This window comes from Artemia franciscana, chromosome 16 (genome assembly GCF_032884065.1).
Source record: "Artemia franciscana chromosome 16, ASM3288406v1, whole genome shotgun sequence".
Taxonomy (NCBI): Eukaryota; Metazoa; Arthropoda; class Branchiopoda; order Anostraca; family Artemiidae; genus Artemia; species Artemia franciscana.
The window spans coordinates 35,872,354-35,897,038 of record NC_088878.1 but is presented as its reverse complement, the minus strand read 5'-3'; the positions used below and the strand labels follow the sequence as shown (position 1 = coordinate 35,897,038).

General features: G+C 33.4%; 1 protein-coding gene across 1 annotated transcript in view; it reads right to left on the bottom strand.

Moving 5' to 3' along the window:
• Positions 1 to 24,685, bottom strand: part of LOC136037396 (filamin-A-like) — a gene marked incomplete in the record, with an annotated part of 335,049 nt that overhangs the window by 95,009 nt on the left and 215,355 nt on the right. Inside the window, 4 exon segments of the mRNA XM_065720141.1 lie at positions 4,415 to 4,561; positions 7,191 to 7,358; positions 14,346 to 14,567; positions 23,219 to 23,383. Coding sequence (XP_065576213.1) covers positions 4,415 to 4,561; positions 7,191 to 7,358; positions 14,346 to 14,567; positions 23,219 to 23,383 — 702 coding nt within the window.

Here is a 24,685-nt window from a genome sequence, read left to right as displayed (position 1 = left end):
TATGCTATCATTTTGTGGAAAAGGATCTAGAATGGTTCTGACTTGGGGAAATTCGTTTCCCTCTACCAGTGTCTTAACATATCTTAATATTTTGCTAAATCTTAATATATTTAATATCTGTCTTAATACATTTTACCAAAATATTCTTCTAAGTGAAATTGGAGACTCAATAACCGTGAAAAACTATCAAGATAAAGAATGACAGCTGAAACAAACAAGAGCGTCATCCACGTCATTGCTATTCTTAAACCTTCTAACCTTAATTTTCTCCTATTTGTATGAAATTTGCATGCATCAATAATTTCATTAATTATTATCCTTGCATACTGATAGAACAGGTCCATTGAACTTTGAGCAAGACACTGACCGGAAACTATTGTTGTTCTGGAAGATTTTTAGTAAGATAAGTTTGTTTTTCCATTATGTAGCTCGGAGCACCAATTCACGAATAAACAAAAAAGTTTTTCTTGTGTGAATCAGAGCGTGAGGGGATTGTATTTCCACCGAGGGGGATTTTCAGTTGGAAAAATTTCCACTGGGGGATGGAAATAAACCCGACACCGTCCTTATATATAAAAATCACTTTACCGACCATAGAATCAGAATTTCTCTCCAATGAGTTACTCTTCTTAACAGTACAAGCAATATATATATATATATATATATATATATATATATATATATATATATATATATATATATATATATATATATATATATATATATATATATATATATATATATATATATTTAAGCTCTTCTCCTTCTGTTTTATATTTCCCTTTCAAGTTCTTTATACAGACATATTATTTTGCTGATTCTTTTTTTTTACTTTTCTTCTTTTTTCTCTTTTTTTCCTTCTAGCCATGGACTTGTTGTCTTCATGATTTTCTTATTTGTTTTTGTTTTTTTGTTGGCAGGCCATTCCAACATCGGATCGTTTATGAAAGATCAAAAATTGATCAAAGAAGCCTTAATAAAAAGCTGAGAGAACTAAATCCCCCCTCTTTTTTGTACTTTTTTACATATTTATGCTATTTTAGCCTCTCAAAAAGTGGTACAAAATTTTCGGTGATGTTATTTGGCAACGATGACAACAAACATGTACTAGGATTGTAGAATCTAATCAGACTTATTTGGAAGGAGAAACTATGATAAAATGGAAAAATAAAGTCTAATCCAACGTTATTTACACTTTTGAATTCACAGAATACCCTTATGACCGGAATATTTTTATTTCTATCTTCAGCTTCTTTTGCAAAGGTGTTTCAGGGGTTAAATACCTGACATTTTACTGAAAGGAGTTCCAAAAATGGATCCTTTCCCATAGAAAAAGGAAAAGAACCAAATAAATGTAAGCGTTGGAGACCCAAATCTAGCCCAAATCTGGAAATATAAGACCCATAAATACAAATATAAGACCCATATATTATATTTCCCTTTCAAGTTCTTTCTCTTATTTGACATCTGTTTTAATCCTTGCTTTAACTCTAATGACATCTTTTTGTATACAGAAATATTGTTCCTCTGATTCTTTTTTAATTTTTTTATTTTATCTCTTTTTTTCCTACTAGCCATAGAATTATTGTTTTCATGATTTTATTATTTAGTTTTGTGTTGCCAGGCCATTCTAACTTCGGATTATTTATGAAAGATCAAAAATTGATCTAATGAACCTTAATAAAAAACTGAGAGGACTAAATTACCCCCCCCCCCTCTATCCTCGTACTGTTTTAGATATTTAAACTTTTTTAGCATCTCCAAACATGGTAAAAAAAATTTCGGTGATATTGCTTAGCAACAATGACAACAAACATGTGCTAGGATTGTAAAATCTAATCAGACTCATCTGAAAGGAGAAACTTTGATAAAATGGAAAAATACACTCTAATACAATGTTATTTCAATTCATAGAATACTCTTGTGACCGGAATATTTTTATTTCTATCTTCAGCTTCTTTTGTAAATGTGTTTCAGGGGCTGAATACCTGCCATTTTATTGACAGGAGTCCCAAAAAATGGTTCCTCTCCCAAAGAAAAAGGAAAAGAACCAAACAAAAGTAAGCGTTGCACCCCCATATCTAGTATTCTCACCAAAGTGTCTGGCGTTCTTTTTAGTTAGATCGTAGCAACTCCACATAAGTACTGAACAATCTTTGAAGGAGCACAGTTATGAATAAACATTTTTTTTTTACAACACAAAATGTTATAAAGTTGTATTTATAAATTAGCGTTATAATTTAAAAATCTCGTTAAAAAATTATAGAAGTATAAACCTTATTGAATCCTGGGGACCGATTTGAGGCACATAACGATTTTTTTTTACAAATATACTAAGGAGTAATATACCAAGTAATACTAGTATACTTAGTATACTTAGTATACTTAGTATACTTAGTAATACTAAGTAAATATACTAAGGAGATAAAAAGTAGAGACTGAGCTTCTAATCATCACGTTTGAAACCAAGTTATTCGTGAACATTTACTCTGAAACACAACTAGAATGATTAACGTTCGCAATTTTAAAATTGTCACATAACATTTGGCGTGCACATTCTTTATCTATACCACAGCTTATGTACACACCAGTTGCGCAAACATTTTTCAAAAGCAACACATAGCAATCGTCACGACATCGACGGTAGAGCCAAGATCTTTCCGCGCTGATTGCCTCTGGGAGCGCTGGAAGTTAACGTCTATGTGTGTTGAAATCCTTCTACGGGCAAGATACGACTCCGCGCAACTGGTGTCTATATAGACTATGATCTATAACTACAGTTTTACCAATTCTGCGAATACTTAATAGACAGTTAGACTGATTCAAATTACGAACTTCATCGAAATTATCATCCCCTTTTGACGTTGTAGTCCGACCTGGTAGTGAATTAGCAGTTTTTCCAAGTTTAAAATAAAGTTTCAGGATCATTTGTTGCTCCATTAACCATTATGTCCGGAAACAACTCTGAAGGGAACGTAGGCTCTCACTACAAGGGGTTCTTTACAATGGCGAGACTAAATGCATAGTAAAGAGAAAGGTTCACTCTAAACATGTGTTGTCAATGGCGGTTGATGCACGCGTCCTTAATCAGCAGCATTGTCAGTCACGTTACTTAATAGCCACACCTCGTATTTATTGACGGCAGTTACGGCATTTATGTTAGAAAAACCCATTCTACTTTTCTAAAAACTTCATTTCAGTTAATCATTATCTTTAACTCAAGGCAGAATAGAACCAAGTCCGTACGTAGGATTTCCCAAGTTTCGCTATTTTACCGTTACCACTTAATTTGCTTTAATTTTCTTACATACTACCTTTTTTTTTTGCTGATTTAACACATTTACTCCCACTTCTAAAATAACATTCTGGTGTCGATACCTAAATAAAATAAATGATAGAATACTTTTTGTACAAATAGGGCATTTTGGCTAAGAAACTACAAACTTTAGCCCAATTGCTAAATTAATTAAATTTTAATTTATTGAAATATTTAATTAAATTATTAATGATTTATTTTATAAAAATAAATGCTGTATTTTATAAAAATTTATTTGCTAAGCAAAAATTTAATTTGCTCCCTCATAAAATTATGAAAATGTGAAACACACCATTTTGTTTTTGCAACAGCGGCATAATGCTGGATAATAACTATGACAAGTTTGCAATTTTTATGTAGAGACGTCGTATTTATGTATCTTTTAGTTCTCCATCATCTTCCTATGCCAAATGAGGTTTGAGATAGAGAATGAAGAGCAAAGGAGAAGTCGAAAAGCAAAGTTGCCTTCCTTTGGTGTCTAGCCTTCTTAGTCTACTATGGCCATTGCGAATTTGAATTGGAAAAAGCACAGTTAAAACATATAGGAAGTAGCTCGTCTACCCAAAGAAAACTTTGATTCCGTTTTTTTCCGCGAAATAGGCTTAGAATCCACTACCGGAGGTTAAGAAATCAGGCAGAAAATATTAACCAGTTCAAGAGTAGGTTCAAGCGTTACTTTCTAGGAAGTTAATAAAGTGTTATTTTTTAACAATTAAGATTTTTAACAAGTATGATAAGATAATAATTAATTTAAAAATTTAATTAGTTAATAATTAAGTTCTAAAAATTATGTTAATAGTTATTAGTATTGTTAATAAATTCTTATCTTAAAAAGTATCTTACCCCTGACTGCAACAGCCAATTCTGCATTACTATTGCTGTCAACGCTGATGTTGAACTGAGGTTTTACTTTTTTAGCTTTTACTTTTTACTTTACTTGAGCTTTTACTTTTTTTTAACAATTAAGATTTTTAGCAAGTATGATCAGATAATAAAATTAAAATTTTAATTAGTTAATAAGTTAGTAATTAAGTTCTAAATATTAGGTTAATAGTTATTAGTGTTGTTAATAAATTCTTATCTTAAAGAATATCTTACCCCTGACTGCAACGGCCAATTCTGCATTGCTATTGCTGTCAACGCTGATGTTGAACTGAGCCGGCTCACCAAGAGGTATCAGCTCTAAAGATTTTAAGGATACAGACACTCGGCTTGTATCTAATATCTTGCATTTAAATGGACAACCTGAAATAATTAAATGAAATAAATTAAATAAATAAATCCTGAAATAAATTAAGGAAATATTAGTTCAGCACTATAGCAACAAGGACATGAAAATGGAAAAGTTTTTTTCCCCCCGTACCCATCTTAGGTCTGCTCATATCTGAAATTTTATGTGATTTTATTTTGGTTGTTTCATAGTCTTGAAGTTTTTAGGGCAGTACTACATTTTTGTCAGTGTTGCCAAATTGAACCATGAAAATAAATAACCAGAAATAACTAAATAGATTTAACGACACTTTTTGTCCATAAAAATTCAAGCATTAACAATGTTTAATTTCCAAATACAACTATGCCTTTGAAGGAAAACTACACCTTCCTAAGGTTTGGTACAATATGGTTCTAGAACATTTTGGCTGAGTTTTCACACGCGTTCCTTTTTTTTGTATTTGGCACCAAAAATAATTGTATAGCTGTGTGTAGAATTATTTTTCATAAAACATTGAATTCTCGATTTTTTTTTCTTATTTTTATGTTATAATTCTTATTTTATTTCTATTTACTCTTTCCCTTGACACTATCTGACTTTTATCTGACATATGATTTCTATCTGACTCTTATTCACAATTCTACTTTTCAAAACAATAAAAAAACTTTAGAGTAAAGAGCGAGGTGTTGCGGATGGGACAACCCCTTTCATACACGGAATAATTTCTGTTTGTTTTAAGTTTTAATGTCGCTCGTTACTTGCAGTTAAAAAAACATGTGTTTTTATTTAATTTCTGAACGTTTTTGAATTAATACATGTTTTGATTTTGGCTCACCGCACATGAATAATTGAAACGAAATTTGTATATTAATTTTTTTTGCTAAATGGCTTTCTCATAGCTTTGATCGGATGATTCTGATAAAAAAGTAAAGGGGAGGAGGCCTAGTTGCCCTCAAGTTTACGATTACTTAAAAATGCAACTCGATTTTTTATTTTTTTTTACCAGCGTTTTTGTTAGTAAGAAACATACGTACCTTACGAATTAACTTACGTAACGAACTTTCATATTTGTGTATTTTTATTATGTATATGAGGGGTTTGCCCCCTCGTCAATACCTCGCTCTCTGCACTAAAGCTTGAATTTTATCACAATTCTTTAGGAATGATTTCTGAATCACAAAGGCCGTAGAATAAACAGTTGAAATTATTTAAAAACACTTTGGCGTAAAGAGCAAGGTATTGTGGAGGAGAAAATATTGTTATATACGTAATATTTTTATGTTCGTTTTAAGTTTTAACGCTACTCATTACTTCCAGGTGAAAAACAATTATATATTTTCTCACTGTTTCTTTTTAAATAATGCTAGAAAATCCTGCACCCCCTTCATGGAAATTCTCTTCCCTCATGATAAATTCCTCCATGGAAAGATCCTTCCACGTAACCCCCCACCCACTCCCACTCCAACGCGAAAAATATCCCCCTGAAAACGTCTGTACGCTTCATACTAACCATTACTATATGTAAACAATGGTCAAAGTTTGTAACTTGCAGCCCCTCCCCTGGGGACTGTGGGGGATTAAGTTGTCCCTATATACATATTTGTTAGGTTTTCGACTAAGCTGAAGAGAATGGCTATCTATAAATCTTGATCCAGTTACTTTGGGGAAAATGTGTGCGGGAGGGGGCTTAGGTGCCCTCCAATTTGTTGGTTCACTTAAAAAGGGCACTAGGACTTTTAATTTCCGTTAGAATGAGCTCTCTCACAATATTTTAGGACCATTGGGTCGATATGATCACCCCCCCCCCCAAAAAAAAAACAACAACAAACAAATAAACACGCATCCGTGATCTGTTTTCTGGCAAAAAATTCAAAATTCCACATTTTTGTAGATAGGAGCTTGAAATTTTGCCATAGGGTTCTCTGATACGCTGAATGCGATGGTGTGATTTTCGTTAAGATGCGATGGTGTGATTTTCGTTAAGATTCTATGACTTTTAGGGGCTGTTTCCTCCTATTTTCTAAAATAAGGCAAACTTTCTCAGGATCGTAACTTTTGATGGGTAAGGCTAAACTTGATGAAACTTGTACATTTAAAATCAGCATTAAATATGATTCTTTTGATGTGACTATTGGTATCAAAATTCTGTTTTTTAGAGTTTCGGTTTCTATTGAGCCGGGTCGCTCCTTACTACAATTCGTTATCACGAACTGTTTGTTAAAATGTAAAACAATCGTCCAACCATTCTATTTTTAGTTTTTAAAACTTTCAGTATTCCTTAATTTTTTTCGAGCAGGAAACAAAAATTATAAGAAATCTGGCAGCCTGACAGGTAGCAAAAACGAAAAAAAGGTAACAGGAAACAAAAAATTGCTTTTAGCTTTCTAGTGCATCTGGAGAGAAAAAAGGCATTTTAAGTAATTTTTGTCTTTAAATTTCTCCACTCTTTACAAATAAGTAAATATTTTTGTATTTCACGGTAATCAACCATACTTACACTAACGAATCTCCCTCGTAAAACTTCATGTTGTGACCAAGCCTACCTCTCCCAAAAACTGTCAATAGCCAAAGCCCTATTTGTATCTAATGAATAAAATACTTGTAAAAATTAGATCCTCTATATATAAAAAGTTAAACAGCAACATTTAAAAAGTAAATATTTACCAGGGACTGTTTCACCATTGAATTTTATATCAATGGTATGAAGTCGAGGATGATCAGGTGTGAATGACACTAAGCATCTACCTCCTCCCAAAACTTGCACTTGATTTGGTACTTCCCCATCATTGATAGAAATTTCTAATTGTCCTTCTCCAGCAGATCCTGCATCAACTGAAAGAAAGAAAAACCTTTATAAATCTGCCATATATATATATATATATATATATATATATATATATATATATATATATATATATATATATATATATATATATATATATATATATATATATATATATATATATATATATATATATATATATATATAATGAAAAAAGAGATCACAAATGCAACAGCAAAAACACATGAAAAAAAAAGGAAGACTGTTTTCCTATATTAGTAATTAATATAGATCAGTACTTGAATGAGGCCTTAACCCTACTCATCCATACAATCACATAGGTGAAACAGCATAGGTCAAACAGCATAGTCATACACAATCAACCATAAAGAAAAATCCATGGAGAGGCAGTCGTGTCGTAAGTAAGTATAAGTGGTCATTCACCAAAAATTAAAAACAATAAAAAAGAAAAATAATTCAGAGGAAACAACCCAACACAAGGGCTCATCAGGAGAATACACACTTGCCTATAGGGTTTGTATATATATATATATATATATATATATATATATATATATATATATATATATATATATATATGTTAATGTTTAATAAATATAGGTCTTTAAATGTTTTTTAAGGACCATGCATAGCACTTCCGGCAGAGCACTTAAGAGAAGTCAGTACCTGCGCTGTACGTACCAGTGGTCAGAATGCAATATGTTTTAAGGTTATAAACAGAGGATTGACTACTACTACTAACAACTCCCTGCACCACCAAGCGACCTGAGGGCAACACATCTGAATGCGCTCCTCCTCTATCCTAACCAATATAAGGCCTGTTTCCTCTTTACCCCTTCCAAGGAATTCCGATTTCCTTGAAATAATTTCCTTACGATTTCTCCCCACCCTAGTAGGAGACTACCTGATAGAGTAGCGGTCGGGAAACTTTTAAAAATTATTACCCCAAAATATTTTTATATAAGTTGATATTACCCCAAGGTGAAGAGCAAAAAAAACGAAATCGCCTTTTTTTTAGCATCTTTCATATTATAGACCCTCATGATAATTTTGAAAAGAAAACAACAAGTAAAAATTTTATTTAACCATCATTTATTCAATTTATCAATGCAATACCTAGTACTAGTAATACATTACGGTAATAATAGTAATATATATATATATATGTATATATATATATATATATATATATATATATATATATATATATATATATATATATATATATATATATATAAGAAATTGAAACCTATTGCGGTACAATTGAGGGTTGACATTTTGGGTACTGTAACAAATTAAAATAATAACGATGTTGGTACAAACAAAAATTAGAATTGAAAAAAAAGGAAAAAAAGAACTACTGAAAACATTCTTCTTTCACGTTTTGGAGAAATGATTTTTTGGTGTTGGATATAATTGCTTCAAAATTGGGAGTTTTTAAATTAAGAGAGATTTGAATACAGTGTTCAATGTAAAATCAATTTCTGTTCTTTGTTTTTATGTTCATTAGATTGGAAAAACCTTGTTAGCACAATGTTATTCCAAGTGGCAGCAATTTTTAACCCTCTCTTCGTGTGCAATGAAACATAAAACACAAGTTTTTCAACTTAAAGTAAAGAGTAACATTACAAATTAAAATTAACAGAAATTATTACGGATATGAGAGGGTTCAACCCCTAGTCAATACCTCGCTCTTTACAGTAAAGTTCAAATTTTATTTCAATTCTTTAAGAATGACCCCTGAATCACAAAGACCGTTTAGTTAGAATAAATGGCCCTTTTGAAAGTACTAAGAAAACTTTAGCGTAAAGAGCGAGGTATTGACGAGGGGGCACCCCCACTCATATACGTAATAATTTCTATTCATTTTAAGTGTTAATTCTGCTCCTTGCTTTCAGTTGAATGAAATTGTTTTTTTTTTAATTTCTTATCGTTCTTTAAATAATGCTAGGAAATCCGGCGCCTCCTTCATGTAAAATTCTCTTCTCCCATGAAAAATCGCTCCATGAAAAGATCCTCTCACATAAGCCCCTCACTCTAACCCCTCACCAGAAAAAATCCCCCCTGAAAACGTCTGTAGGCTTCCGAATAGCCAATACTATATGTAACAAAGGGCAAAGTTCATAACTTGCAGCCCTTCCCCGGGGACTTTGGGAGATTAAGTTGTCCTCAAAGACATAGTTACTAGATTGATCGACTACGCTGAACAAAATGGCTATCTAAAATTTTTGATCTGGTGACTTTGAGAAAAATAAGCATTGGAGGGGGCCCAGTTGCCCTCGAATTTTTCGGTTACTTAAAAACGGCACTAGAACTTTGACTTTTTGTTCAAATTCCGATTTTTTTTTTAGTAATTTATTAAGGGCATTCCTATAATTTTTATAAATTCCTGAACAAATCAGATCCTTTTCATTATTACATAAGAAAAACTAGTTTTTTTAACTGAAAGTAAGGAGCGACATTAAAACTTAAAACGAACAGAAATTACTCCGTATATGAAATGGGTTGTCCCCTCCGCAATCCCTTGCTCTTTACGCTAAAGTTTTTAATTGTTTTAAAAAGCAGAATTGTGGCAAAGAGTCAAACTTTAGCGTAAAGAGCAAGGGATTGTGGAGGGGACAACCCATTTCATATACGGAGTAATTTCTGTTCGTTTTAAGTTTTAATGTCGCTCCTTACTTTCAGTTAAAAAACTAGTTTTTTTTATGTAATTCCTGAACGTTTTTGAATTAATGCATGTTTGATTTTGGCTCTCCACACATAAATTATTAAAATGAAATTTGCATATTAATTCCGTTTTTGGCTAAATGGCTTTCTCTTAGTTTTGATCAGACAATTTTGAGAAATAAGGGGTGGGGAAAGCCTAGTTGCCCTGCAATTTTTCGGTTACATAAAAAGGCAACTATAACTTTTAATTTTTATCGAATGTTTTTATTAGTAAAAAATATACATAACTTAAGAATTAGCTTACGTAACAAACTTTTATATTCTTAAATTTTTATTCTGTATATGAGGGGTTTGTACCCTCCTTAATACCTCGCTCTTTGCACTAAATCGTAAGTTTTGTCCCAATTCTTTAAGAATGACCCCTGAATCCGAAAGGCCGTAGAATAAATAGTTGAAATTACTAAAAAATACTATAGCATTAAGAGCGAGGTATTTATCTCCTCCTAAATACCTCGTTCTTTATGCTAAAGTATTTTTAGAACCCCTCATATGCGTAATAATCTCTGTTCGTTTTAAGTTTCAATGCTAATCCTTACTTTCAATTGAAAAAACTTTTCCATGTTTATTTTTTCATTGTTTTTTTTATAGTAATTTTAGAAAATCCTGCGTCCTTTTCATTGAATTTCTGTTCCCCCATGACATATTTCTCCAAGGAAAGATCCTCCCACATAGCTCCCTCCCCTCAGCCCCACCCCAAAACCAAAAAAATCCCCTGAAAACGCTGTACCCTTCCCAGTAACCATTATTATATGTAAACACTGGCCGAAGTTTGTAACTTGCAGCCCCTCCCCCAGGGACTGTGGGGAGGGGGTAAGTCATCCCCAAAGACATAGTTATTATAGTTTTTGACTATACGGAACAAAATGGCTATCTCAAAATTTTGATCTGTTGACTTTGGGAAAAAAATGAGCGTGGGAGGGGGCCTAGGCGCCCTCCAATTTTTTTAGTCACTTAAAAAGGGCACTAGAACTTTTCATTTCCGTTAGAATGAACCCTCTTGCAACATTCTAGGACCACTTGGTCGATACGATGACCCCTGGGGAAATAAACAACAAAAAAACAAACAAATAAACACGCACCCGTGATTTGTCTTCTGGCAAAAAATATAGGAGCTTGAAACTTTTACAATAGGGTTCTCTGATACGCTGAATCTGATGGTGTGATTTTCGTTAAGATTCTATGACTTTTAGGGGTTATTTCCCCCTATTTTTTAAAATAAGGCAATTTTTCTCAGGCTCGTAACTTTTGATGGGTAAGATTAAACTTGGGTAAACTTATATATTTAAAATCAGCATTAAAATGCGATTCTTTTGATGTAGCTATTGATATCAAACCCCATTTTTTAGAGTTTTGGTCGCTATTGAGCCGGGTCGCTCCTTACCACAGTTCGTTACCACGAACTGTTTGATTTAAGGAATTCTTATACAAGTTAGTCTCTTTTATTAAAAATTAAATAAATAAAAAAACAAAATTTTTTTAACTGCAAGTAAGGAGTGACATTAAAACAACGTTCATTAATTAAAAAATCTCTTCCAAAAATGAAATTTTATCGAAGAAAAGTAAAGGGCCACTTTAAGCTATAAACGGGCAGGAATAAAGAAAAAAAAATCCAAACCTAAAAAGAACAGAAATTTCTTTCAATAATCTTTCCAAATATACTATTTTCTACCATAATTTGAAGGAACCCTTAAAGTGAAATCTTCTTTCCTAATTTTTAATAGGCCTCAATATTAATAAGATATAGGCCTATCAGATAAAAATAGAAATGTACAATTTGGATTTGCTTCCAATGTTCTTTTCAAATATGATGATCACTGTTGTTGGAAATATGCCTCATGACGGTCATGCGTAGCCTAGCCTATGCATCCATGTAGACGTTTCTTTCAGAGTACAACAAAAAATTTTGCAACAAATTTCAATAATAACTTTAGTTTTAAATTTTAGTTGTATTAGGGGGGGATATCATTTAAATAAATGAATTAAAAATCTGCAAAATATTGCCTTCTATATGGACAGGCCACCCTGACTACCATCCTGTTACACCCTTGGATGTAGAAGAAAATTGAACGACCATTTTATTATTAAAATTTGTTGTCATATTCTCGTCTAAAATACTTGTATATTTCAATAAATGTATTTATGGTCATTTATTAAAAAGAGTTCTGGTTTAGCGTTTAAAAAACAAAAACAAAAAAGCGGATGACAAATATCAACGAAATCGTATTTGTTTACCGTTGAAGCTCATTAGGTTCTAAAACCTTAATTGAGGTGTGTTCGTGGCCTAAAATTTCAAGCGGATCAAGATAGAAGAAAAGGAGATGAATGTCTCGCACTACGAATCAGTGCGGCCACATTTATGTTCCAGAGCTTATTGTCCTTAATAGACTCCTCTTAGTTCGCAAAGTTAGAGTTTCCCTCAAAGTTAAAGCTGCTTCCCTTAAAGGACGGCTCAGACATTCGTTAAATTCGTAAAGTTAGACATTCAGGCATTCGTAAAGTCGTTCGCAGAGTTGCTTTGTTAACCTTCCGTAAATCTTTACGTGAGCAAGCATTAAAGTTAAACTTTAGTTAACTTTTTTCATAAAACTCATAAAGTTGACCAATAGGAAACGACTTCCAGAGCAAAACTTTTAAACAGATTTGGAAATGTGGAATCAGGAGAATGAAGATATGATGATTTTTCTAGTCAGAGAAAAGCCAGTCATATACCAGTCTTCTCAAGGAAAACACAAAGACAGGATCTGCATTGAAAACACTCTCAACTTCACAAGAAAATAGGAAAAACCAGTGAATCTTGACAAGCTTGATCCTAAAAACAGAGTATGTAACAAACCCTTATGCCTCATTAAACTATACTCACACCCTAAGCTCCTTATTTCTGCAACACTTTTTCTCCGAAATATGAAATGCTTCAGAAATTTGAATAGTTTGCTGCTCAAAATGCACGTAAAGTACAAGGCTCATTTGAGCGGTGAAAAGTTTACAGATGCACACTTTGCGAACGACTTTACGAACGCCGTCTGAGCCATCCATAAGCCGTCAATTTATAGCTTTGGCTGGACATGAGCAGATTCAATCATATTAGAAATTGTGAGGTACACAGTTTCCTTACATTTAGTATTGTTTAGTATTAAAAAGTTGTAATAATAGTATATGCATCAAAAGAACCGGGTTTATGGTGATTCCAAATCTATAAATTGATTTAGTTTAAAATTATTCATCAAAAGCCACGAACCTCAAAATAAAAAAAAAGTGAAAAATGCTACAAGAAATAATGATCTTGATGAAAGTTACATCGCAGCCTCAGCTTATCCTTCCGTAGATAAACAAAAGGGTTATACATAACCCCCTTAGTTCCAACCAATATTCTTGGACCAAAATACTCTTGGAACAGTATTTACTCCTCAATAATAATAATTAATGCCTCTAAACTTTTGTTCAGTACATCACATATGTATCTAGCTATAGTGGGAGGTGCAACTTTCATGGTAAGAAAACATTATTCCAGAAGAAAAATTCTGGAAATTCTCTTCTAGAAACTTTGTCGAAATTTCTAGAAAGAAAATTGACAAGACAGCTATTTTTTTTCGAGTCCCTTTTTGGAAAATTTATTCAACTTAAATCAGATCAACAATTGAAATTTTCCCAAATTGTAACCCTTATCCTCCCTCGGATTATAATTTATAGCCGTCGAGTAATATTTGTTCTTAAAGGATCAAAGAGATCAAACTGACATCATTTTTTACCCTGGACCCATCTCAGGTGATATTATAAACTTATAAATCAGGAATAAATTACAATTCTTTCTAAGAATTCGCATTTGGTTATTTCAATATTTTGAAAATTTTAGGTCAGCAACACATTTTGTCAGTGTTGCCACGTTGAATCGTGAAAATAAACAAGCAAAGATAATTAGTTATATTTGACATCGGTCTTGGGGCACAAAAATTCGAAGATTAACAATCTGCTGATCCCCAAAGAAAACATTACTTTCAAAGGAAAGCTTCTTAAGATGTTTTGCCAAATAATTCTAGCTTATTTTACTGAATTTTTATCCAAATTTCTTTTTTTTAAATTGTCACCCGTTACTACCAAAAACTATAGAAGTGTATATGAAGAACTTCTTTAAGTTACAAATTGAATTCCTAATTATTCCTTATTTTAAGCTATATATATAAATTTTTATACAACCAATAAATAGGTCTTATACATTTTTACTTAACCAATACAAACAATCGGACTTGAAACTTCACTGCTCTTGACACTCTAATAATAATAATAATGTATACCTCTAAACTGACAGACTTGACCAACTCGCCCACTGGTAACTTCTGAAACACGAATTAGACTGGCATCATAGGCTTTTGCAATCATCGGGCAACCATACACTTTCATACTTCCTATAGCAGCGTCAACAACATACGCTCCAACTTCAGTCGGCGTAAATTCAACTTCACAAGTGCCATTATATAAATTCACCAAATTATGGGGGACAGTTCTTTTATTTGGACCTAAAAAATAAAGATAAAATATAACCAAGGAAAATCTACATTACTTGAAATGGTTAACTCACTGTTGAAGCTGCAGCCGTCTAATCCTCTTTAACTCTTTGCATCCAACCCTGCCCAAACTCACATTCGGATATAGCCTATTACTAGACTTTCATTTAAGTTAAAAGGAACATTAAATGTGGAGCTAAAGTAGTTAGACTTCATAGATGGCTACCACTTCTAAAAGCGTTTCTTTTAGAGCTTGTCTCAGAGAAAAAATTTCGTGTGGAGTGTCCTGGAAAACCATTTTACATAAAGGTAAAAATAGTATGAATATCCTTCTTTTTTTTTCTTTACTTAAGTTATTGTTCCCATATTCCCATGGGGGTCAACAGCGTGCAGCCACCACCACTAGAAAGCATATTGCTGTAGACCAATTCTTGAAGGTGAGCAGAAATACAAAGTTCCTGCCGAAAAAGTGTCACCACTTAGATGGATTTTGACTGGAGGGTAGAAAAGTCCTTGGAAAGTCAGGGGGGTTGAAACAGTTGGCATACCTCCAAGCAAGCTGGCTGGATTTTTTTAAGCGGCTTTTCTCGGCTTGATAACAATAAAATACGCAATTTTTTTTTTTTAATTCCCGTTTATAATTACAGAAAATTCAAGCCATACCTATTTCTTCCAGCAAACCCATCCAGGCTGAAGGCCCATGAAACGGAGATCAGCACCATCGGTAAGGACTGTAATATTAGTCGCTCCCCTTTATAAGAAAAATCCTTAGCAATACCCACATTCATTCCCTTGTTTACTTGGACGGAAGTATCCTGGTGGCTATTTCACAAGCAAGAAATCAAATCATTTCATCTATGGGGATATTGCCGTCCTGGCTGATGTGGATTGGTGCGCTGGTTTCAGGACCCTTGCTGAAAGGGTGAGGGTTCGAATCCTAGTGTACCCAATTATTTAGTTTGGGACGGGGGTCAGTGGCGTGACTCTGTAAGCTCAGCCAGAATCGACCCAGCTCTAAATGGGTACCTAGAGAAATCTGGGGAAGGTAAACAGGAAGGGTTTGCAAAAGCACAGGATGGTTGGCCCACAACCCCCCACTGCACTTTCTGGCTGAAGGGCCAAACGGAGATCAGCACCGCCGGTAAGGACTGTAAAGTCTAATGCCGTATTCTTTACCTTTACCTTTTATACCTATTTCACATAACAATGAACGCAACTTGAACAAAAAATGGGGTGCCCTAAAGCCGTGTCAAGGGGTGAGAGAAGTAATATAGAAAACTCAGGAGCTAGACCACGTCATTAATTCCTTCAATTTACATCATTTTAACATCAAATATTAAGCATGTTGAACATTTTCCATCCCAAAATTCAACATGAAAGCAGGTCCTTGAAAATCAAAATTTGGTCTTATTTTATACTTTTCAAAATAAACCCAGGAGCTGGACCACATCATTAATCAGTCCAATTTGCCCCATTTTAAATGGAAATTAGAATTTACAACTTTTAAACATATCCTCTGTGATATCTGGAACTTCTCTTGTTTTTTCCTTATTTATAAATAAATTCGGAACGTCGAAAATAAACACATCCTTTGTGATATCTGGAACTTCTCTTGTTTTTCCCTTATTTATAAATAAATTCGAAAGCCGATATTTAATTTTTTTGCCAATTTTGTGCCAATTTTTATGGCACTGTTTTTACCGCTTAAGTCTCTAATGAGTTTTTGAGTACCCACATTCACTTTCTTATTAATCTCAACTTGTTTATCAAAATAACCTTTTACTTTATTCTTGACTTCATTATAATTTCCAGCAGTTGGAATGTATTTTGATTTAACTGGAATTATTTAAAAACAGAGCGATTGAATATGTAAAAGATTGGATAGATTATAATCAAACTGAGTTAAATGATGTGAGATCTCTAAAAGATATAGTTTCAAATAATAAGAGATATTTGAATAAACATCTTGATGAACAGAGGGAAGGCTGATGGGATGCAATGATCTTAAGGAAGGGACTTAAACAACATGCCCGGCGATGCTCTTGTTTACACCCTTAGTGACAATCGAAGATTTCACCACACTGTTTGAAAATAATTTTAAGTTTATTTAATAATTTTTTCCGTATATAGATGGCAGTGAATCAATTTGTTGCTCCTTATTGGGAAATACTTGAAAAGCCTATTAATGGTGATTCTACAACCAAATATGAATATACAGAAATGAGAGATAACAATGGGAATGTATCTCAACAATTAAATTATTATCGCATTGTGAAAGATGTGGAATCTTGGATTTTTCAGTATGATCGTTACCTTTATTTTAAAAGTGAAAATAACGCGAATGGATTGAACAAATATGCAAATAATGATGAAGCTACTTTAACAAATAATGGTTTAATTCGTTCAGAAACGCTGATAATATTATCAATGGAAAATGTATTAAAAGTGTTGATTAGGCAGGTATAATAACTACTGTTAAAAATTTATTAGAATTTTCAGATGACTATAGTCGAAGCGCAGCTACTAATATGTTTTGTGATGAAGATAAAACCCAATCTGTTGTTTCCTTTAAAGCAGAAAAGGAGATTGAAAGCACTTTTACACCTGTTTTAGCAGAGGGTGGGACAATTACAACAAAACAAAATATTGCTTTTAGTAGTTATTAATTTAAAAGATTGGATAAAACAAAAGAAAGTCACATGGTTAGTATGTATTTACCATTATCACGGTTATTTGGATTTTGTCACGATATCAACGTATTTTTAGAGACGCTACACATCAAATTATATTGAAAAGAAACGATTTTTCTAATATAATTACAAAATCTGGAGCGCAAAATTTGGAAGTAGATGTAATGCATCTAGCATGAATATTACCACTATTACATCCCTGCTTACCCATAGCGAATCGATTGGAGGTTGGATTAACAAACAAGGTGGAACAATGAAAAGCTGGATTAGGAAAAGACAGATCATTTGAATCAAGATCAGAAGCGCATAATACCTATAAAAGTGATAATAAATCAGATAGAGAATTAACATGGAGGGTAGTCAGTGAACGCTATAATACAAAAAAAAATTGTTATTGTGCTACAAAAACCTGAAAAAGATTAGTTATACGCAAAATAATAAGGTATTTTACCATACAAACACTAATAGAATTGAAGTGAGAGTAAATGGATATAAATATCCACAAGAAGATTTTAAATGTAATCTCAGTGATGCTAATGAAGGTTATTGTAACGCTTATCAACGATTTTTACAGTTAGGATATAAAGATAAAAATGTTTATAATGGAAGAGATGTCTGGTCGTCTTTCTGTCTGTCTGCTTAGTCTGATCAATAAAAATGATTTTAAAATAGTATATCGTTTGGTTGATGTTTCAAAGGACGAATCAAATATATATCAAAGTGGATCAACAGCTGATATAGAAATTAACCTTGTATTAGATCAAGTTCCTGTTAATCCATGCAATATTTACTACATTATACTTTCAGAAAAAAATCAGTCATGGGTGTCATTGATAGTAAATTGTATTTTAATAAATAAATTATTTTTTGAAAATTATTTTATAATGAAAAAAAATATATATAAATAAACTTATATTAAAATGTGAGAAATAAAACTAATGATGTTTTTAAAAAAAAACTTTTTTAAAACTTTTTTGAGTCCTGGTTGAACTTCGTTGAAGTAAGGATGCTAGGGCTGTTTTAAAAAAGTTTTTTAAAAAACATTATTAGTTTTAATTCTCACATTTTAATGTAAGTTTATTTATATATATTTTTTTTCTTCTTCTTTCTCGGATTGTGCTGAAGACGGCCCTTGGACATAGGGCCGAAATATCCACAGATTTGATTTCCACTGTCTTGAAAACAATTTCCCTATTGTTTCTACTTTGTGTTTGTTTGTTATGGAAAGGCAGTGTGGTCTTCGTCGCTATTTTTACATTTTCATGTTGAAAGTCGGGATGGAAAATGTTGAAAATATTTGATGTGTGATGTTAGAATGATGTAAAATGGACTGAAAATGATGTAAATTGAACGGATTAATGATATGGTCATTTTAATGTGTATAAAGAAATTTGATGCGTGTTTTGAAGTTTTTTTATTCCCCCCCAGATCAAAATCCCGGATACGCCCTTGGTTTCTCCAACCTAATTTGTTTTGGCCTTATCGTATAGTACCGATGATTGCAGAAGCTTGGGGGAGAGCTCATTAAAAGCAATACTGTTCTTTTTCAAAGCCAATTGACATATTATCACTTCTACAACACGCCAATTAGCCTCCTTCTCCGTCCCTAAGTCCCTTATTAAGTAAAATCAACGTTTCAAGATAGCTATATTGAATAAAATAGTCTAAAGGTAAAAATGTGCCTCTGGAGGGTGACAAGATAAAAAAAGCCCTAGCAGCAAGGTTAGAAAAAGGTCAAAAACATTACAGGAAATAGCAGAACACGAAGCTATGTTGACCTTGAATGTCCTCAATAGACTTTGAATTGAGATCTTGAATTTAAGTGACATGAGCCATCAGTGGCATAATTTCAGGGGCATAAACCTGACTAATATTGGATGACATATTTAGTACTTCACATATGAGAACTAGATGACATATTTAATGGTTCACATATGGCGTGTCGAATACTTTGTTAAAACAAAATATTTTTATTTTCTTTCTTTTTTAATTTATTAGACCACCCAAAAAGATAATCCTGAGCTCAAACGGTAAAGACAAAATTAATTGCCAGTCAAAAATATTTTTAATTGGGAAATTAGTCATTAATCTGTCACCTAACTAACAACATACGTTATATAGTGGATGTACTTGCGCCATTTATAATGAATATTTGTTTAATCGAAATTTACTCCAAATGACTGAAGGCACTACATGCACTCATGACCAATCACGATTTTCAGCCTAAGCAACAACCCAGTCTAATGAGTCTACCGATAATACTCATAGTAAAACTTCAAATAAGCTAAGTTCATTATGTGAGATTTACAATAGATGCAATTACCTTTGTAGCCTGAGACTCGACGCAGTTTACTTAATCTATTCTTAATCTTAGTTAATGAGATTTAGGGGATTAAATAGATCCTTAAGATATCTATCGATTTAATGTAAATTAAATTAAATCTATTAAATTATACGATAGTAGTAAATGATAACGTCATATAGTGGAATATTTTGGCCAATAATTCCAAGAAATATCCTCAAGATAGCTTTCGGTTGGGTCACTAGTGGCTTTGACCTATCCCCCCAGAAGACTCACCCCCCACACAGCAGCATCTTTGCTGTAGAATTTTGACTAGAGGGTGGAAAAGTCCTTGGAAAGTCAGTGGGTTGAAACAGTTGGCATACCTCCAAGCAAGCTGGCTGGATTTTTGATGCGATTTTTCTCGCCTTGATAACAATAAGATAGGGGAATTACAAAAAAAAAATTCCCGTTTGAAATTACAGAAAATACAAGCCATGCCTATTTCTTCCAGCAAACCCATCCAGGCTGAAGGGCCATGAAACGGAGATCAGCACCACCAGTAAGGACTGTAATAGGACCGGTGTAAGGACCGGTAAGTCAAATGCTGTATTACTGCGGTTGTATTGCATTCCATCCAGCTAACCTTGTTTTCGGCCTAATTGTATGTACTGGAAAAGTTTGTCTTTGAAGGCTTTGGCAGTATAGTGTAATTAATATACTCAGAAACCAAACTTCTTCTGTCTAAATTTTGTTTTCTTCTTCTTCTTCTGTCTAAGATTTGTCTTCTTCTGCTTCTTCTTCTGTCGGCTCCAATGTCAAACCGAGGCCAATTTCACTACTTTTCTCTGCTTGTTCCTCAGACTTCAAAACAGTCTAGAGTTGAGAGCTAAGGCTTGACGGCAACGTTTGTTCTAATATTTTGGCTTTTATCCAGTACAACTTTCATTATTCCTTTTTTAGCCAAGAGTTACGAACTATTTGCTCTATTTTATACATTTCTATTTTTATACAGTCTACAACAATGTTGTGATTCAGTTTAAGACCAAAGAGAATAGGAAACTTATTGGGCGGCTTAGTGACTCTAAATATATAGGATTCATTGAGCTTGGTATTAGCAATAAAAGGCTACGAGCCTAAGAAAATTTTTATGTTTTTTTTTAAATAGGGGGAACCCACAAAAAATTAAAGAATTTCTATGAGAATCACACCATCAGTTAAAGCGTATCAAAAAACCGTACTGTAGAGGTTTCAAGCTCCTATCTGCAAAAATGGAGCATTGTACATTTCTTTTTTTTGGGCAGAACAAAGACCAAAGATGGATGGTTTTTTTTTAGGGATGATCACATCAACCCAATGGTCCTAGAGCATCATGAAAGGGCTCATTTGAACGGAAATTAAAAATTTTAGTGTCCTTTTTAAGTGAATAAGAAAATTGGAAGGCAACTATCCCCCCTCCCATGATCCCTTTTTTCCAGAGACTTTGGGAAATGTTGATCAAGATTTTAAGATAGTATTTTGCTTAGAATAGTTGAAAGGTCCCAAGACTATGCTTTTAGAGATAACAAGACCCCTATTAAGTCCCTGTGGGTAGGTCTTTAATTTATAAAATTTGTCCATTGTTTACGTATAGTATTTATTATTGGGAAGTATTCAGACATTGTTCGGGGGGAGATTGCAGATTTAATGCTTGAGGTGGCTTTCTATGGGGATAATTTTCTATGGGGAGGGAGATTTCTGAGGGTGAACTTTCCAGTGAAAAATTTACCCTTGGGGAATTTGACAGAATTCCTATATGGAATTCTTTTATTTGACCTACTTTCTCTCTGCCAACTCAATTTTAAATGTGGAGATGTTCCAGGGGAACTGTCCAGAAAGATTTTCAGCGTATCTTGATTTCCGAGAAAAAACTTACATGGAAGAGGAGGGATTCCCAAAGGAATCGGAAAAATGACTAGAGCTGAAAAGTCTTTTTTTTTCCGATTAAAGTATGCTAAGGATGATTTTCAAGCTGAATCGTCTGCAAGAAATTTTAGGAAGTGGGGGGGGGGGGAAGATTTCAGCGGGGATGGAATTGTCCATAAAGAATTTTAAGGGGATTATTTTTGTCGGGGAGGGGATATATCGACGAAGGAGTTTCCCATGAGGGGCGGGGGAATTTTCATGGCGAAATTTACCGGAATTATTTGAAAAACGATCAGAAGTTAAAAAAAAACAAGTTTTTCGACTGAAAGTAAGGAGCAACATTAAACCTCAAAACGAACAGAAACCATTCCGTATATGAAGGGGTTGTCTCCCCTCCTCAAAACCTTGCTCTTTACGCTAAAGTTTGACTCTTTGTCCTAATTTTTAAAGAACGACTCCAGAAATACAATATTCATTTAATTAGAATAAGAAGCATTTTAAACTTTCTAAAAACTTTATGTTGTTAATGGGCTTAATGGACAACTAGTCACTACAAGAACGTGTAACATGGTGGTGCAGTATGTTACGTTAAATAGCCCTTTGTAGGGCTATTGTAGGGCTTAAATAGCCCTTCAAAGCTATTCTGATGAAATACTGATTAGTACAGTATTTGCACAATGTAAAAATAAAGTTTTCTGGTGTAGTGTTTAACACCACATTATAAATACCAGGTTTCTTGAAAACGTTGGTTTGACTCTAACGAAGTGTTCGACCGAAGAGAGATGAAGCGATGTCTTCTAGCGCGGCGTAAAGGCTCACATATTTTTCTAGGTATTCAGTTTCAAATCTAAAATTTCTAGGCAGAACTTTATGCGTTCCCTATGATTTATTAATTATTAATTTATTATCTGATTTATTATCTTATCAAAATGTTTCAGCACAGTGGATTGATGCTCTGCTGGTAATACGGAGCACCCGGGTTCGATCCTCGCTGCAGCAAGGTTGGGCGACAAGCTTTACTTGTCCCTGTAAAAAACACTCAGCAACTGAAACGTCGATTCGACGCCCTATGCGCCAAAAATGGCTCAGGAGGATCTTTATCCTTTTTCATCCTTTTATCCTTATTATCCTATTATCTGATTTATTAACTGCTTATCCAGAAATTCCATTTTATTGCTACTATGTTTTCTCTTTTTGAGACAACAAAAATGTAGCATATGTAGCATAAGCCTAAGCCTTATGCTACGTCTGAATTGGAATTTTGTACAAATGTGGAAATGGTAAGAATATGAACATTACGTGCGATCTACTTGGCAATGCCTGCGTTACGGACAGGATTTGCTCTGTAAGACTGCATAACTTAACGTGAAGTCTTGAGTTATTCCAGCGTCAAAGGTTTTGTGTTACCAAACGTCGAAATGTTAAAGAACTTCTATAGCCTTAATATAATGCACTACTGAAGATGCGTAAATTAACGTTGAAGTTTCAAAACTATCTAAAAGTACGAAAACAGGAAGTTTCACGGGGAGGGAAAAAACGGCAAAAATTAATTTTTTTTAATTTTCTTATATTTTTTATCTTGTTTTTTTTAAATTTAGTTTTTTATCTTTTTTTTCTATTTTAATTACAAAATTAGTCTTGAATAAGGAATGTCCAGAAATCTGGAAAAATGTAGTATTTTTTTAGGGGGAAGGGATGGTCGCTGAGCCCTCTGTCTGAGCATTCCCAGCTTCTTATATTTTACTTCTTGTTTGACACAGTTACTGAAAGGATATATGAGTATTCACCTAAAACAGTTGCCTTCACATCACTAACAGTTTGATACGACGCTAGTGCTAGCTGCACTGCTGCCTGACGTCTGGCAGGAATGTGCCTCACACCATCTCCAATAACTGATGGCCGTTTGCCAGGTGTTACACTTTGCTCAACAACCATAATAGTCCAAGGAGACCCTAAAAAAAAAGATATTTAATAACAGACTAAGTAATTATTTCCCACCTTCAGAGAATTTTTAACCATATCATCCTAATACAGATGCATGTACAAAGATAGATGGGACTTAGGAAACGACCAGAAATAATAAATCATTTTTATGTTATATACTACCAAACAAATATAAAGAAGATATGACAACATGGGAAAAGTTGTAAATTTATTTTTTATCGAGGTGGTAGATACCAAGCACACAAATGATTATTTTTTTTTACGAGGGGGTCAACAATGAAAAAAAAAAACTTAAATTCGATAATATGAATGAACAGTGCCCCGAAACTAAAGAAAACTGGTAAGTCGGGGGGAGGGGGAGGCCCCCAGGACCTCCCCCCTATAATAATTTTTAGACGTCATCACCTTTTTAATATGAAGAGCACCTTTGTTATCACTTTTTTCCTAGCTCTCTTCTAGCTTTCAAGTTTTTGGTGTCATGAATACTAAAATTTCAATGAATGGATACTCAATAACTATCGACCATTTTCTGTCCTTATTATAAGATAGCAAATTTCGAATATTTGTTAAAAAGGTTTATCAAGTCAAGGAAACAAACTTACATTTTTTCCATAGGGTTAGGGGGGAAGGCCTGAAAAAATTTTACTAGAGAAGAAGCAAAGATTTCCAACGAGTTAAGTGACGAGTTTTATGTAATCGCTGAATGTTACAAATACTACTGGTTTTAAATATTTTGACTTATGAAGGGAGGGAGCCGATCCCTGTCTGACAGCCTTCCCACAAAGTCCGTTCCACAATCCCTACAGTCCCTATCTATAATAATGTATGTCCCTATAGTCATATCTATAAAAAATAGTCCCTATCAATAAAAACGTGAAATTTCGTATTGGTTCCGACAAGGATAACCACGGATTTTTTTTTTCGGGGATTTTGTTTTTAAACAGTGGTTCTAGAATTTTGGAAGATAGCTTATAAGCGTCCTAGTGCCCTTTGCGACAACACAGATTCCGCAATAGCAAAGTGACGTTTTTCGCCATTTTGGGACGTGAAAAAACAATTTTTGTGTAGATAGTGCCAAAAAGCTATCGAGCGGAAGTTCTGAAATTGCCAATCGAATTAAAACTATCAATAAACAATGTGTTGAGCTTTCCAATTTCAGAGGCAGAAATGCCGCGGGGTGGCGTAATTCTTCCTTAATGTGGAAGCAACAAACATAAAATCAACGATTAATGTGGACATTAGTTTTAAAGCTTCATTAAACTAATTTGATTCATTTGGAAATTGATAAAATAATTTATTTAGGTTCCAAA